This window comes from Schistocerca nitens, chromosome 6 (assembly GCF_023898315.1).
Source record: "Schistocerca nitens isolate TAMUIC-IGC-003100 chromosome 6, iqSchNite1.1, whole genome shotgun sequence".
Lineage (NCBI taxonomy): Eukaryota > Metazoa > Arthropoda > Insecta > Orthoptera > Acrididae > Schistocerca > Schistocerca nitens.
In genome coordinates this window covers 368,560,603-368,575,647 of record NC_064619.1, presented here as the reverse complement: position 1 = coordinate 368,575,647, position 15,045 = coordinate 368,560,603, and the positions used below count along the sequence as shown (strand labels likewise).

Here is a 15,045-nt window from a genome sequence, read left to right as displayed (position 1 = left end):
AAAAGAATTCTTTGAAATGATGATATGCTTGATAATCTCTAACTACTTGGTACCCGCTTTTCCCAAGTTTCTAACTTAGATGCCACCCAGTGCCATTTATGCATGGAAGATTGGTGAAGGAGAAACAGAAGACATCACAATCAAGGTTACGTGCATCCTACTTACCTCGAGATTCCATTTATGTTTTGCTTTCCACTTGTCTTGTATACCAAGAATGACTACTGGTTTGTATATACTCTCATACTTTTCTATAAAAGCCTTAGGTGAAAAATCCTTCACATGTATTCTCTCTACATTGTCATTCACCAATTTGTAAGGGTCAAACCTCTGGGCATACCCAAGTTGTGTCCAATCTCCTTTATCATTCAATTCTGAAAACACAGTTATGATATCACAACTACGCAATGCAACTTGTACATACACAAACAAATGCAACTCTCATTCTGTTGAGAAGCATGGAAGAACTTCCGAGTAGCATTAATTTAGAACTGTTTTAGTTTTCCAGATTTTATACAACTCTATTGAAGACTAAGAAAATATGGATTTTTCTCTTCTTCCGCTAAAACAATATTTATCACACAGCAGTTCCAAATTTTGTACACACATACTTGCAACACCCTATATATGTTTTCAATCAAAAGGAGTAAGTGAAATAACTGAGTGATGTACGTAGTGTTCCACACGTCTGAGCATTCTATCTTAGTGGTCTCACAATGGTTTTATGTCCTCCGGTCCATTGATGATGCTGTTGCTCAAAGAGGAAACATAAGGAAAGTGTTAAAAGCAATCATTGCTGTAAGTCATCTAAGAAATTTATCGATGGGGACTGCTAAATTTTCAAGTATATTGCACTAACTATCGAGCATCCTTTCCAACTGTCATGGAGGACTTCAGCTGCGGCCCATGTACAGAGGTCAGAAACAGAATGATATTTGTTGAGGCAACATGAGTTTGAAATTATGGTTGTGATGCTACACAAAGCCAATGAATCAAAGTGGAAATGTGCAAAATCACTTAAGAATGCTGCAAACAATGTCAATGTGATGTTCTTACACTAACCACTGAGTGATCAGCTAATACAGCAGTGAAGTAAGTTAGCCTGCGGTATGTTAGAATGTGTATGTTGTACCTCTACATGGAATATGAAAGATTTTTTTTTGTTGTTCATGTGGTGCAGTCCAATGACTGGTTTGATGTGGCTTTTCACACTATCCTGAGTGAGCCTCATCACTCTGCAAAAGTAGTTCACCCTACAACCACTTTAAGCTGATTAGTGCAGTCAAGCCTTGTTGTTAACCCCCCCCCCCTTTTCCTTCTATTATAACACTAGTCATTCCACGAAGCTTCAGGAATTCAGGAAATGTCCTTCTTTTAGTCAAGTTGTGCCATAAGATTTCTTTTCTCTTCCATTCAATTCGGTGCATCTACATCAATTATCTAATCCATCCACTTGATCGTAAGCACTATTCAGAAACATCACACTTCAAAAGTTGCTTCTTTTCACTTCACATCTCTACTGTTTATCTTCTCAACACTTAAATTTATATTAGATGTTTTTCAGAAAAGTTTTTCCTGCTATCGCCAGTTCTCATTTTCTATCCTCTCTACTTCAGGTATCATCGATTATTTTGCTGTTGAAACAGCAAAACTCACCTACCACTTTCAGTGTCTCATACCATAGTCCAGTTCCCACACCATTGTCAGGTTTAAGTCTACTACCATGAATTACTCTTTTTTAATTTTCATTGATGTTTACTTTATAATCTCATTTTCAACCAGTGCCTATTCTGTTCAACTGATCTAAGGAATTTGCAATCTCTGTCATCAGCAAATGTTAACAGTTTTTATTTATTTTTTTCTTTCACCACTTCCTCAACATATAGACGGAATAACATAGAGGATAGGCTAAAACACACACACACACACTCACTCACCCTCCCCCCCCCCCTCTCTCTCAACATCATGCCCTATGTTAAAACTGCACTCTGCTTTCTGTATATGTTGTAGTTAAAACTTTCACTCACTTTATTTTATCCTTGCTACCTTCCGAATTTTAAAGATTGGTCTACAATTGCTATTAATATAGGTTGTCCTTTCTTCAGCCTATCTTTTAAAGGGAAATTGTAGGGCCAGTATTGATCTGCTTATTCCTACATTTCACTGGAATCCACATTGGTCTTCCTCGTAGTTAGCTTCTTCCAGTTCTTCCATTCATCTATAAATAATCCATGTTAGTATTTCTCTCTCATGAGTCATGGCTTATTAAACTGATGATTTGGTAATATTCATAACTTTCAGCAGATGTCTCATTTACAGCTGCAAATACTACATTGGTCTTGCATGTCTGAATGCATTTTGCCAATCTGATACACAATCCACACCGAGTGGAATAGATCTGTCAAGGATTTTTATCATTCTGAGAGAATGTTGTATACCCCACAGGCCCTGTATCAATTTGGCTTTTTTAAGGCTCCGTCCAATTCTTTATCATATCTCATCTTCATCTGTCTCCTTTATGTAAAATTGTCTTCAAGCCTGTGTTTCTTGTACAGTCCTCCTTTGCTTAGTAATGATTTGTCATCTTAGTTCTTAGTACTCATACAGATGATTATCTTTTCTCCATGGATCTATCTAATTTTCCTATAGATATCATCTACCTTCCCCACAGTTTCACATGCTCCTAAAGCTTTGCATTTCTCCTCTAGCTGTTTCTGCTTTGCGATTTTCATTTTTTGTCATTCTCATGTTCAGACATCTGTTCCACTTTGGTTGCTTCATTTGTTGCCTATTTATATTCCCTCTTTGCATTGATTAAATCCAATATTTTTTGTATTACCCATGAGTTTTTATTGGGACTCATCTGTTTACCTAAAACAGCCCTCACTATTTCATCTGTAAAACCTACACATTTGTCTTCTATTGTATTCATTTTCCCTGTTCGAGTCAATTGTTGCCCAACACTCTCTGTGAAATTCTTGACAACCTCTGGTTATTTGAACTTATCCAGATCTCATTTAATTTTCCCTCTCTTTCCATTTTCTTCCATTCATAATAAATAACCAGTAAATTATGGTCAGAATCCACATCTGCCCTGGAACTGGTTTGCTGTTTAAATCTGGTTCTAAATTTTCTGTCTCATCATTCTGTAATTTACCTTATATTTTCCTGAGCCTCCAGGTCTCTTCCAGATATAAAATCTTTTACGATTCCTAAATCAAGTATTAGCAATGATGACTGTGCTCTGTGTACAATTCTACCTAATGACTTCCCCCAGTCTATGTTCTATTATTTTCCTTGTTCTTTCTCTTTCTACTACTGAATTACAATCCTGTATCATAGTTTTTTAATTTTTTATTTTGTGTTGATAATCCTGCACTCATCTGAGCACAAACATGTGTTGTTTGCTACTGAACTCTCCTAATTCTCACTGTATCTAACCTAAGCCACATTCCATAGGTTCAAGTAGAATTGCAAATATTTAAATAGTGCTTACATGTTTGGATTTTGATCCGGGCATAAAACAATAGTTTCCTAAAGTCTGTGTTTGGGAAATACTCCTTTATGAGATACAAGATTTGACATTAAAAATAAACACCACTAAATACTTGGAGATGTGGAGTACAGAATTGAGTCAAGAGCCATTGCAGCCTCTTCCTCATCCAGAATTCATTCTGGGCATCTTAGTGTGACCAACAGTAAAGACTGGAACTGTTTTACATAGCAAGTGGCTGGAAACAAACCTGGAGTCTCTGCCAGTGTCCTCAGTGTGTGGGGAGTGAAGAAGAAAACCGTGTTTTGTATTGTATGTTACATGAAACACTGTGTGTAAATGAAGAAACATCATTCATTCGAGAATTACTGAATGAGGCAGTGCAGCTGTTAGGACACTGACTTCATATTCAGGAGGATGGAGCTGATCTATCCAGCCATCTGGATTTGGGTTTTCCTGGATCGCTACAGCAAATGCTGCAATGATTCCTTAATCAAGGCCATGGTCGACCACCTCCTCCTATCCATGCAAGCATCTGTTCTATCCTCTTACAGCATTTCATGTATGCTATGTGTTATATTTTGTCCTAGTGATTGGCACTGTATTACCTTGACAAATCATATATCACTGTGATTTGATCCTTGGATGAATGAATAAATAAATGAACAAAACAAAAATAAAAGGTTTTGAGACATGATGTATCGCGACGTCCGTAAGATACTGTAGACAGTGGGAATGACAAATGAGAAAGTCCTTAAGGTTGTTGCAAATAAATGCTTGATACATTTGCAATTAAAATCATTGCAAATCTTGGGGAGAGACAAATTAGTGAGATGACAGTCTGCATATTTTCATTCAATGTCATGGAATAATGTTCCCTGGTAACTCATCTTTAAGAAAGGAAGTCTTCATTGCTCAAAAATGTGCTCACGCGCATTCATTTCGTAGACACTGTATAAGGACTTGGGCATTAAGGAACATAACATACGTAATTACAATACGAAAAGGAAAAATGACAGTCATTACTCCACATTAAGGTCGTCTTTAGCACAAAAAGGGATGTGTAATGGCACAACTAAAATTTTTGTAACTTATCCAGGGATATAAAATATCTAAAAAGAAAGATGATGAGACTTACCAAACCAAAGCGCTGGCAGGTCGATAGACACACAAACAAACACAAATATACACACAAAATTCAAGCTTTCGCAACAAACTGTTGCCTCATCAGGAAAGAGGGAAGGAGAGGGAAAGACGAAAGGATGTGGGTTTTAAGGGAGAGGGTAAGGAGTCATTCCAATCCCGGGAGCGGAATGGCATGACGGACAGCAAAGTTAAATTTGAAAATAAACTGAAATAGTTTCTCCATGCCAACTCCTCCTATTCCGCAGAAGAATATCTATTACTGCAATGTGTAAAAAGTGGTGGACTGAATGCAAAATGATTCTTTCAGATCATTACGATTTATTGTGCAAATGATCCATGGAACACGAAATTAACTACCTATCCTGAAGATGATCAAGGACCAGTTACAGCAGCTGTGAACCAGCTTGCCTCAGGAGAGGATACAATGGCTTTATGACATACTCCCAACCAAATTAGTGCATGCATCTAGTCCAGAGGGAGCACTATGTCTTACTGAGAAGTGGGCTCATACTCAATTTTTGTAATCACTGAAATAACAGCAGAAACCTTCCCAAACCACATAGTTTCATGTTTCTTCCTCTCTCTCAGGGTGCTACACATTTTCCAGTGTATCTGCAACTGCACTTTTCAATTTGTTAGTCGCTGGTATGAACATCTGGCCTGTATTGCATTATCGCTGTTACGTTATTTAATGCTTGCACGTACGTATCTCTCTCTATTTTGCACAATATACTCTTTTGCAAGAAACGAAGCCACTTTTGAAAAGAGAAATGACACATTATAGCAGAAGTGGAATTTAACATGGATACAGAACTCTTTCATTCTGAAATTTCTCATGTAATGTCTGGAGTAGCTTTCAGACAAATGTTACTTTTGCTATAGCTGACATACCGAAGTTTTCTGTAATACTTTCCTTATGTAATATTCTTACATAACCAACCATTGTCTGGAGAAAATTTCACGATATACTAAACAAACAATAAAAAGGTGTCTGGAAATTAACTATGGAATGGGGTGCATCTCACACATTCATGGGGTAATTTCCAGACAGCTGCCATTTGGATTATTTAAAGAATTACTGAAAGTATCTATTCTATAGTATCCCACTTGAGCAACAATAATATCCTCATTAAAACAGAAGTGTGGATTTCAAAAGAGTTGCTTCATTGACAATGCAATTTACATGTTCACTCACATATTTTTAGAAGTGTTAAATAACAAAATAGCACTGGCTGGTATATTCTGTGACCTATCTAAGGCATTTGACTATGTGAGTCACAGCATTCTCCTAGAAAACTGAGGTTTTATGGAATTGATGGCACAGCCAACCAACTGATGTAACACCTAACCAAAAGAATGCAGAAGGTTGTACCAATATACTCTGGGTATGTAATTGGGACTGGGAAGGAGGCATATATGGAGCTTCACAAGGCTTAGTCTTAGGTTCACAATTGTTCCACACATATGTAAATACTTTTCTGGCTAATATACAACAAAAATAATTAGTTATTTTGCAGATGACACTAGTTTTGTAGGTAGTCCAACCACACATACAGAAACTGAAGAAATTGTAAACAGTGGTCTTAAAAGTATCACTGACTCTCTTCAGGGAATGATCTCACCATTAATTTTAAAAAGACGCGACATACTCAGTTTTGCACATCTAGGGGTACTACATCAATGAGGAGTGTAACACATAGTGAGGAAATAATAAATAGGGTGGAAACTTCAAAATTCTTAAGTGTTCATCTTGATGGCAATTTAAACTGGAAAAACACATTTTGGAACTCCTAAAAGGAATTGGTTCAGCTACATTTGCACTTACAATCATTGCAAATCTCAGGGAGAGACAAAAGAATAAGATGACATATTTTGCATACTTTCAGTCAATAATTTCATATGGAATACTGTTCTGAGTTAACTAATCCTTAAGAAAGGGGGTCTTTGTTGCTCAAAAATGTGCTGTAAAAATAATATATGGTGCTGACCCACGATCGTCTTGTAGACATCTGTTTAAGGAGTTGAACATTCTGACTACTGCATCATAGTATGTTTATTCCCTCATGACGTTTGTTGTAAAAAAATGGTCTACTGTTCAAAAGGACAATGAATGCAATACTACGAGAAAAAGTGGCATTCATTACTCCACAATAAAGTTGTTTTTAGCACAAAAAGGGGATGCACAATGCTGCAACCAAAATTTTCGATCACTTACCCATTGATAAAAAATGTCTGGCAGATAGCAAAGTAAAATTTGAAATCAAACTGAAAAATTTTCTACTTTACAATTCCTCATATTCCATAGAAGAATTTCTATTATTGTAATGTGTGAAAGACAGTGGGTAGGATTTCGCAACACACACCTGTGTAATTCTTTTAAAAAAGCCACCTTTTGAAAAAATTAAGCATGTAGCCATATTTACATATTAATTTGTGATGTAAATGTAATAGGACTCATTCAACATAATTACAAATTATAAGTGCACATGGTCCACGAAATACGAAATTAATAAATCAACTGGGGTAACTGAAAGACAAAATGTAGGTCTATGTTAGTGAAACACTATACCAGTGTATTTATAAGCCAATTATGAAACAATGAGCAATAAAAGATATGAACCTTTCAAACAGAATTTGTATATCACAATCACAGTTTAATGTTTCTTAACTATAAAGAGTCATTTATTCTACTTCTTGATGATACATAGAGTTGTTTTTCATCATCAATGGCTTTAACATGTCTGGCCTAAACTACTGACTGGCTAGAACTTCCACTTGTTCTTTTAGTGATCATCAATATCTTCCATTTGCCAACCATTTAAAATTCTATCAAATCTTTCGTATGTTTTAGGTGGACCTAGGCAGAAACGTGTCTCATTCAGATTGTGAATACATTCTGGACCATCTTTTATAACAATTTCGTCTTTCGCCATATCATAAAAGTTGTAAATTGTCAATGAATTATTTATGACATCTCACCTAGGCTGTGGTTTCTTCACTGCAAAATCCTGACACTTCTTAAAGTTCAAAATCCTGGCACTTCTTAAAAGTTTGGGAATCAGTCTTCTCCCGTTCTCTTGTTGATAAAATAAGTAATATGTTTCACTCACTCACATTGTTAGTGCAAATCCCCATTTGGCAACAAACTTCAATGAGTTTTCTAGTTCCACTTTTTCACTTTCTAAAACAACTAGCTCCCTTCCAGCTGTGCCTCTGCGTTGTCCTTTAATATGAGAAAATAAGTCCCTGTATTGCCCACATTTCCTAGTAACATTTCTGAAGCTTACACTGGGATTTTCATTCACTGGTACAATTACTCTTAGCAGCTGGGGATAAAGAGGAATATTCGATACTTATCGCCGGCTTTGATAAGCGAAGTAGAAAAAAACGTCAGAAACAAATATGGCAACTATAAGGTGATATAAGTGGTGAGTTTTTGAAAATGGCTAAACTACAGATCAGTAAGTCTCCACAATCAGGCTTTTTGTTTTTGCACTTGGCTACCCAACTCACAACCAAACTATCACCTTCCAATTTAACTTAGCCCTTGAGCTAAGCTACAAATCAGTCTGTAACCACAGCAAGGTTTATTTGCTTCCACATTCACTGGCTTTGTCATCTAACAACCAAACTGTGAAAATATGCATTGAAAGCTGATGTCACAGCAGCCATTAACATTACATTACTGGTCTAAGCCAAAGATTATAATAGAATATTCCTCTTGATCTGCAGCTTGTCCACTGAGTGTATGATTTATCACTTAGAAACTTAAAAGCAATCAAATTTACCTTGTAAGCTCCTAAGTGTATGAAATCTAGCCACTTTTCTTCAAAATTCCACTCTCTGCCATATTATCATCTAAAGATTTTATTTCTTGCTTGAAGACCATTTAATGTAGGTTGATAACTCTGTATAAAATTTAGCCACTGTTGATACACTAGTGCAATGGAAAATTGTATTAAAATTTGATGAAACTAAATGTTTAAAGGAATTTTTCTGACACATTTTCTAAACCCATGTTGCTGTAAATGTTCTATGAAAATAATTTGATTCAAAATACATATAACTGCTTGAAAAAGATCGCTCTAATAGAAAAGAAAACTTATTTGACAAAAATTCAGATTCCTTTGGGCAGTGGTGAGGCTGTATGTTTATTAAGCTTGCTTCAAATTTATGTCTGAAAACTACCCCAGGCTCCCCTACTTGGTGGCTGTCCTGGGAGCAGACGTCTACATCAACACTTACACTTTGCAAACCACTATGAGGTGCATGGCAGAGGGTACATCTCATTGTAGCAGTTATTAGGGTTTCTTCCCATTCCATTCATGTACAGAGCACAGTACTTAATCTGATCTTATATCACAATCCCTATGTGAGCAATATGTAGCGGACTGCAATAGGCCAAATTCCTAAACTCATCATTTAAAGGCGGTTCTTGAAACCTTGTTAACGAACTCTCTCGGGATAATTTATTTCTATCTTCACAGGTCTTACCGTTCAGTTCCTTCAGTATCTCTGTGACACTGTCCCATGGATTAAACAAACCTGTGAATATTCGTGCTGCCCTTCTCAGTATATGTTTAATATCTCCTGTTACTCCTATTTGGTAGGGGTTCCACACACTTGAGCAATATTCCAGAATGGGTCACATGAGTGATTTGTGAGCAGTCTACCTTGTAGACTGGTTGTGCTTCCCCAGTGTTCCACAAATAAACTGGAGTCTACCATCTACTTTACCCATGACTGAGCCTCTGTAATCTTTCCATTTCATATCTCTACAAACGGTTACACCCAGGTACTTGTATAAAATGGCCAATTCCAAATTTGACTCATTGATATTATAGTCATAGGGTATTACTTTCTTAATTGTTTGTGAGTGCACAATTTTACATTTCTGAACATTTAAATAAAGCAAGTTGCCAATCTCTGCACTGCTTTGAAATCTTATAAAGATATGACTCGATATTTATGCAGCTACTTTCAAATAGTACTTCGTTATAGATAACTGCATCATCTGCAAAAAGCCTGAATTTACTATTGTCTGCAAGTACATTAATATAGAACACGAACAGCAAAAGTCCCAACACGCTTCCTTGTGACACATCCGAAGTTACTTCCACATCTGACTATGATTCTCCGTCCAAGATACCAAGCTGCATCCTCCCTACCAAAAAGTCCTCAGCCCATCACAAATTTCACTTGCTACCCCATATGATTGTACTTTTGACAATAAGTGTAGGTGTGGCACTGAGTCAAATGCTTTTTGGAAATCAACAAATACTGCATCTACCTGACTGCCTTGATCCAAAGCTTTCAGTATGTAATGTGAGAAAAGTGCGAGATGGGTTTCACGTAATCAATGTTTTCTTAATTCATGTTGATTGGCACATTGAGGAGGTCATTCTGTTCAAGATACCACATTATGTTTGGGCTCAGAATACGTTGTATGATTCTACAACAAATTCATATCAAGGTTATTAGACATCAATTACTTTTGAATACATTATGGGCACAACAGTGATCAATTTCTTATAAATAATTACTATTAAAAACAGTCTTGATCACAATTTATTTAACAAGGTGACCGGTTTCAACCACTACTGTGGTCATCTTCAGACCATTGAGTAGGAACCTCTTTCCTTGAAGAATCACTCTTCAAGGAAAGAGGTTCCTACTCAATGGTCTGAAGATGACCACAGTAGTGGTTGAAACCGGTCACCTTGTTAAATAAATTGTGATCAAGACTGTTTTTAATAGTAATTATTTATTAGACATCAGTTTCGTGGATCACTACTACTATACTTATTCAGATGGGTGGGACCTGTGATTTTTTCCAAAAACTTATCAAAGCTTTTTTTTTGACAGATTTGTGGTCGATTATAATTGGGGGGGGGGGGGGAGGGAGGCTAACTTGGATGCAAATTCAGCATAGAATCTGACAGCGATTGCATTGGGCCCTGGAGCTCTGTTGTTCCATTTTAATGATTTTTGTTGTTTCTCAGCACCACTGATAGTAATACTTATTTCATTCACCGTTTCAGTGGTATGGATTACATTGGGGCAATTCTCCTGGTTTTTTCCTTTGTAAAGGAACATTTGAAAACTCAGTTCCCGTCTCTTTCACTATTGACTGGACACTAACTTTGTGCCACTAATAGCTCTGACAATGTCCAACAACGGACCACTTGTGAGTGGTTTTCATGAGCCCATATGGAAAGCTTGTTCAGTTTACTTCAACATACGAATCTGCATTATCTGGCACTGTCCTCCCTCCTCCTACAATGACAACAAACATGTGCCACAGTCATTACTTTTGATGGGTATACATCACTGGAGGTTGAAGGGCATACAACACTGGAAAAAGAACCACACACACAATTGTTTCTTCGTCTCTTACTCAATTCCTGACAGTGTTTCATGTCAAAATCGGTTGACCGCAGGGAAAAACAATCACAAAATGCCATCATCCAAGGCACAAATTCACACTCGACCTAAACTTGCAGAAAAGAGAAATGTTCCCATCTCAGCCCCACAGCAGATAGAGCCTAAATAAAATACAGACTATTACAACTCTTCCACCATCTTACATATTTACATCTTATATTTTCTCCCCCCCCCCTCCTATCTCTCTCTCTCTCTCTCTCTCTCTCTCTCTCTCTCTCTCTCTCTCACACACACACACACACACACACACACACACACACACTCAAATATACGTGCCCACGGCCACAGCAAAACTACTCATTATTGTTGTTGTTGTTTGTGTGTGTGTGTGTGTGTGTGTGTGTGTGTGTGTGTGTGTGTGTGTGCGCGCGCTTTTGCTAGAGCAAGAGCTTGAAAGCTGGTGTGAATATTGTTTTCTGCTCAATGTTCTTATGTGTTGGACATCAGTCAGCCTCAGGTGGGTGGCTGCCTTGCCTTTATTTTCCACATTATTCCATCGAAGAATTCCTTTGCAAACTGTAGTTAGTCAAATATGATCTTTCCCATTCCTACATGACAAGCATTTCAAATTCATCTGTTGGTTCTTACTGGGAATTAAATCTTTCAGTTTTCCAGAGGTCTCCTGCAATTAGTCTGTCTTGGCTGATTACTGTCTAGTATAATCCCAAATATTTATGTAATCTGGTCTCAATGTGTAGAGGTACATAATCACCAATATCACATATTTTTCCAGTACTTGCTGTCTCTAGAGAAAAAAACTTATCTACTCCGATTATTAACGAGAAGTAATGGCTAGAAACATAACAAACTTAAAATTCCATGCAAAGACTAAGTGGGATTTCACTGAGGCCAAAACCTTGGATCAGTTTTCACAATTTCATGTGTGTCACTTGTTTAATGCTAGATTTTAAAGGGCGATGGTTATTTGCGAGTAATACTAATTAAGAAATATTTGAAAACACAGTTTATTTTGTCTTTCACTTTGTTATCGAAAACTTGAGCTTCCCTATATCTTAAGATGACTGGGCACTAGTTTTGGTCATCGTTCCCTAAAATAAACGCAAAATGTGTTTATGCTGAGGAATGTATTGTGATAACACTCTCCTGTAGTAGCTTTAAACGCTTTCTCATACAATATCATCCTTCCGATGAAATGGTTTTGTGAACTGTATACGACTCTAATATTACGACGTAGCTACGCCTTCTTCAAAAACTTCTTAATACTGTCCATGTGCCATTAAGGATAGCTGTGACGTACAGTGGACGGGAACGAAAATAAAGCATTATTGTGCCTGTAATTACAAGACTCCTTAGGCTGTATATACATATATTGCGAGCATCTACACTCATTTACACCGTGGATCGGGGAAAGGGTAGAATGAAATAATCCTGTCAGTCACTTCTACTCCGCGTTCCTCCCATTCTAAATGATTTTTGTAGTTCTTTCGGCGTTTTTGACGAACAAAACTGCATGAAATTAGTGTTGTATACAACTTACTATTACTCACCTGGTCTTGCTTTTCTCTTGATTTCTTTAATTCTTTTCTTTGCTCTGTGGTCTATTTCCATTTTATATAAAATATGCTGTGACAATAAATAATATTACAAAATAACAGAAGTTAAATCACATGTGAGCTATCATAACCAAAATACTGATAACCGCCATCGTGAACCACTACGTCAGCATAGTAAACTACTCGGGGCCGTCATTACTGAAATCCAATTTGTCACGTACACGGCTTTATTACAATTGCGAAATATTTCAACTCGTATACACACAGTCGCACAATCGTCTTAACCAGGAAAATAATAAATAAAAAAAAGTGCAACAGAGGAGCAACTTTTCGAGAGGTCCTCACACATATATCATTTAATAAATTTTAATTTCGGTAATAATGTCTGTATACAATAGGATTCTGAAGCTGCATGTTACATCAGTCAGAATATCTATTTTCATTAAAAGTACGATATCGAGAATGATCTTTCGCCTATAAATAGCTTTCATCTGTGATTCGAACACCGCTGGTGCTATAGCACTATCTTAGCTTCCTTGGTTAACTTCGTCGGTCTCGGTACTCGGTAGAGGCTAAAGTACTTATTGTATAATATTCGGTATGTTGAGTAATCATTTGGCTTGAAAGTGATGAAATTTGTCATGCAGCTATTTAAAAGATGTGTTAATTTTGAATGTCAAGTTTTACAGTGACGTTAGACTGCTTTCATTGTTAATACAGTATTAATTCCTTCGCGAATGTACTGCTCATGTTGCGTTACTGCATATAACATACGCAGTTTTATTTTGCAGGTTACCAAAATGATGCGAACGGTTGCTCTTAGACTACATTCATCTTTACGGGGCTTGGCATTTAAAAACCGTGCGGCGTGCTCTGCCATTCCATCACGTTTAATGTCGTCGCACACCGAAACAGACGAAGAATTTGATGCTCGATATGAGGCATTTTTTAACAGGGAGGATATTGATGGCTGGGAGGTGCGCAAGGCAATGAATGACCTTGTTGGTTTTGACCTGGTACCAGAGCCAAAAATCATAAATGCAGCATTGAGGGCATGCCGTAGAATAAATGATTATGCCCTCGCGGTAAGGTTCCTGGAGTCCGTAAAGGATAAGTGTGGGAGCAAAGTCGAAGAAATTTATCCATACGTAATACAAGAAATCCGACCGACGTTGGAAGAGCTCGGAATCAACACTCCTGAAGAACTTGGTTATGACAAACCAGAATTAGCATTGCAGAGTGTGTATGATATGTAGATAGCTATTGCTGATAAAGCAGTGCTTAGGTGAAGTGTTATAGCAGGTATTAATGTCTGAAACATTTCGCAGACATACATCGTCAGTTGCAAGTGTATGCAGTTTGTGATTAATTTACATGTGCAATTGAATGTAATAATAAATTCATTTGTTTGGACTTGAGTTCAGAGTATCTTCCATTTTCCAGCACCTGTATGGTATAATTCAGAGTTTTCAGTAAGCGCATAAAATGTCTGGATCTATATAGCTTTTGAAGTAATTTGTGATACTTCAAAACAATGCTTTAGTGTGTGATATCTGCATAAGATTTTGGCAATGGCATCAAACTTATTTGGAGCAGAAGACACTGAAGAAACTATGTTGTGTTTATATTTCAAAGTTGCTAATGCTATGCAAGTTTTTAGCCGTGTGGAACGACAGTCGAAATTTCTGTATAGGTACCTGTTGTGGTATGACAGTTTTATTTTCTCCCATATATAACCGGTGTACCACACATTCATCAAACTTTGTGGTGCTTGGGTAAAGTGAGGTGGTGGGGCGGGGGGGGGGGGGTGCATGTAAGGTACTGAACAGTACATTATTTTATTTCTTAGGCCTACAGCAGTCAAATTATTACAAATGTGATATACTTTACAGAAATAAAAATTTGACCCACAGAAAATGACACATTGGTGTCGAAACATGTCTAGGTAAATATAAAATTAAACTAATTGTTTGCATAAGGCTGATTTCCAAAACAACCCAGTTTTTAAATGGCAAACACAGAAGAACGAAAAGAGGAGCTTGAAACCTTAGTAAAGTAAGTACATTATTGTTCATTGCTCCTAATTGTGAAAATGTAGTTTTGTGTGCAATGTTTGTTTGTGAAACAAATTTGGGAAGGATTGCTGGATGTTGCGTTGCGAGATGTAGGGGTTGTAGGTATTGCTAAGGAAAAGGCTTCATAAGACCAGCAGTGTTTGTAGCTTTCTGATGGACTTGCAATAATGCAGTGACAGCATGTGACACAGTACATGCTGTAAGGGGCAGAATGAAGTGGAACATTTTAATTCTGGCTAGATTAGGAGTTCATCATATTAAGTAGTTGGGAGTTACAGCATTACCCTCATCTTGAGGCAAAACTGTGGGGCATAGAGTACAACTTGCATAATGCAAAAGAGTGAAAAGTTAAAAGATAATTGTATGTATTTCTTTG

The 15,045-nt window shown here is 37.0% G+C and overlaps 2 protein-coding genes across 2 annotated transcripts in view; one reads left to right on the top strand and one right to left on the bottom strand.

Moving 5' to 3' along the window:
- The window catches only part of LOC126262571 (bifunctional arginine demethylase and lysyl-hydroxylase JMJD6), a 128,510-nt gene extending 115,719 nt beyond the window's left edge, over positions 1 to 12,791 (bottom strand). Inside the window, exons 1-2 of the mRNA XM_049959283.1 lie at positions 12,589 to 12,791; positions 166 to 371 (exon numbers count right to left, since the gene is read on the bottom strand). Coding sequence (XP_049815240.1) covers positions 166 to 371; positions 12,589 to 12,649 — 267 coding nt within the window. The 5' untranslated portion in view covers positions 12,650 to 12,791. The remainder of the gene's footprint in view (positions 1 to 165; positions 372 to 12,588) is intronic.
- Positions 12,792 to 13,090: 299 nt separating this feature from the next.
- LOC126262926 (cytochrome c oxidase subunit 5A, mitochondrial-like) lies at positions 13,091 to 14,012 on the top strand. Its single transcript, XM_049959851.1, has 2 exons — positions 13,091 to 13,192; positions 13,386 to 14,012. Exon 2 carries the CDS (start codon positions 13,395 to 13,397, stop codon positions 13,848 to 13,850), a length of 456 nt encoding a protein of 151 aa, XP_049815808.1. The 5' UTR covers positions 13,091 to 13,192; positions 13,386 to 13,394; the 3' UTR covers positions 13,851 to 14,012.
- The last annotated feature ends 1,033 nt before the right edge of the window (positions 14,013 to 15,045 follow it).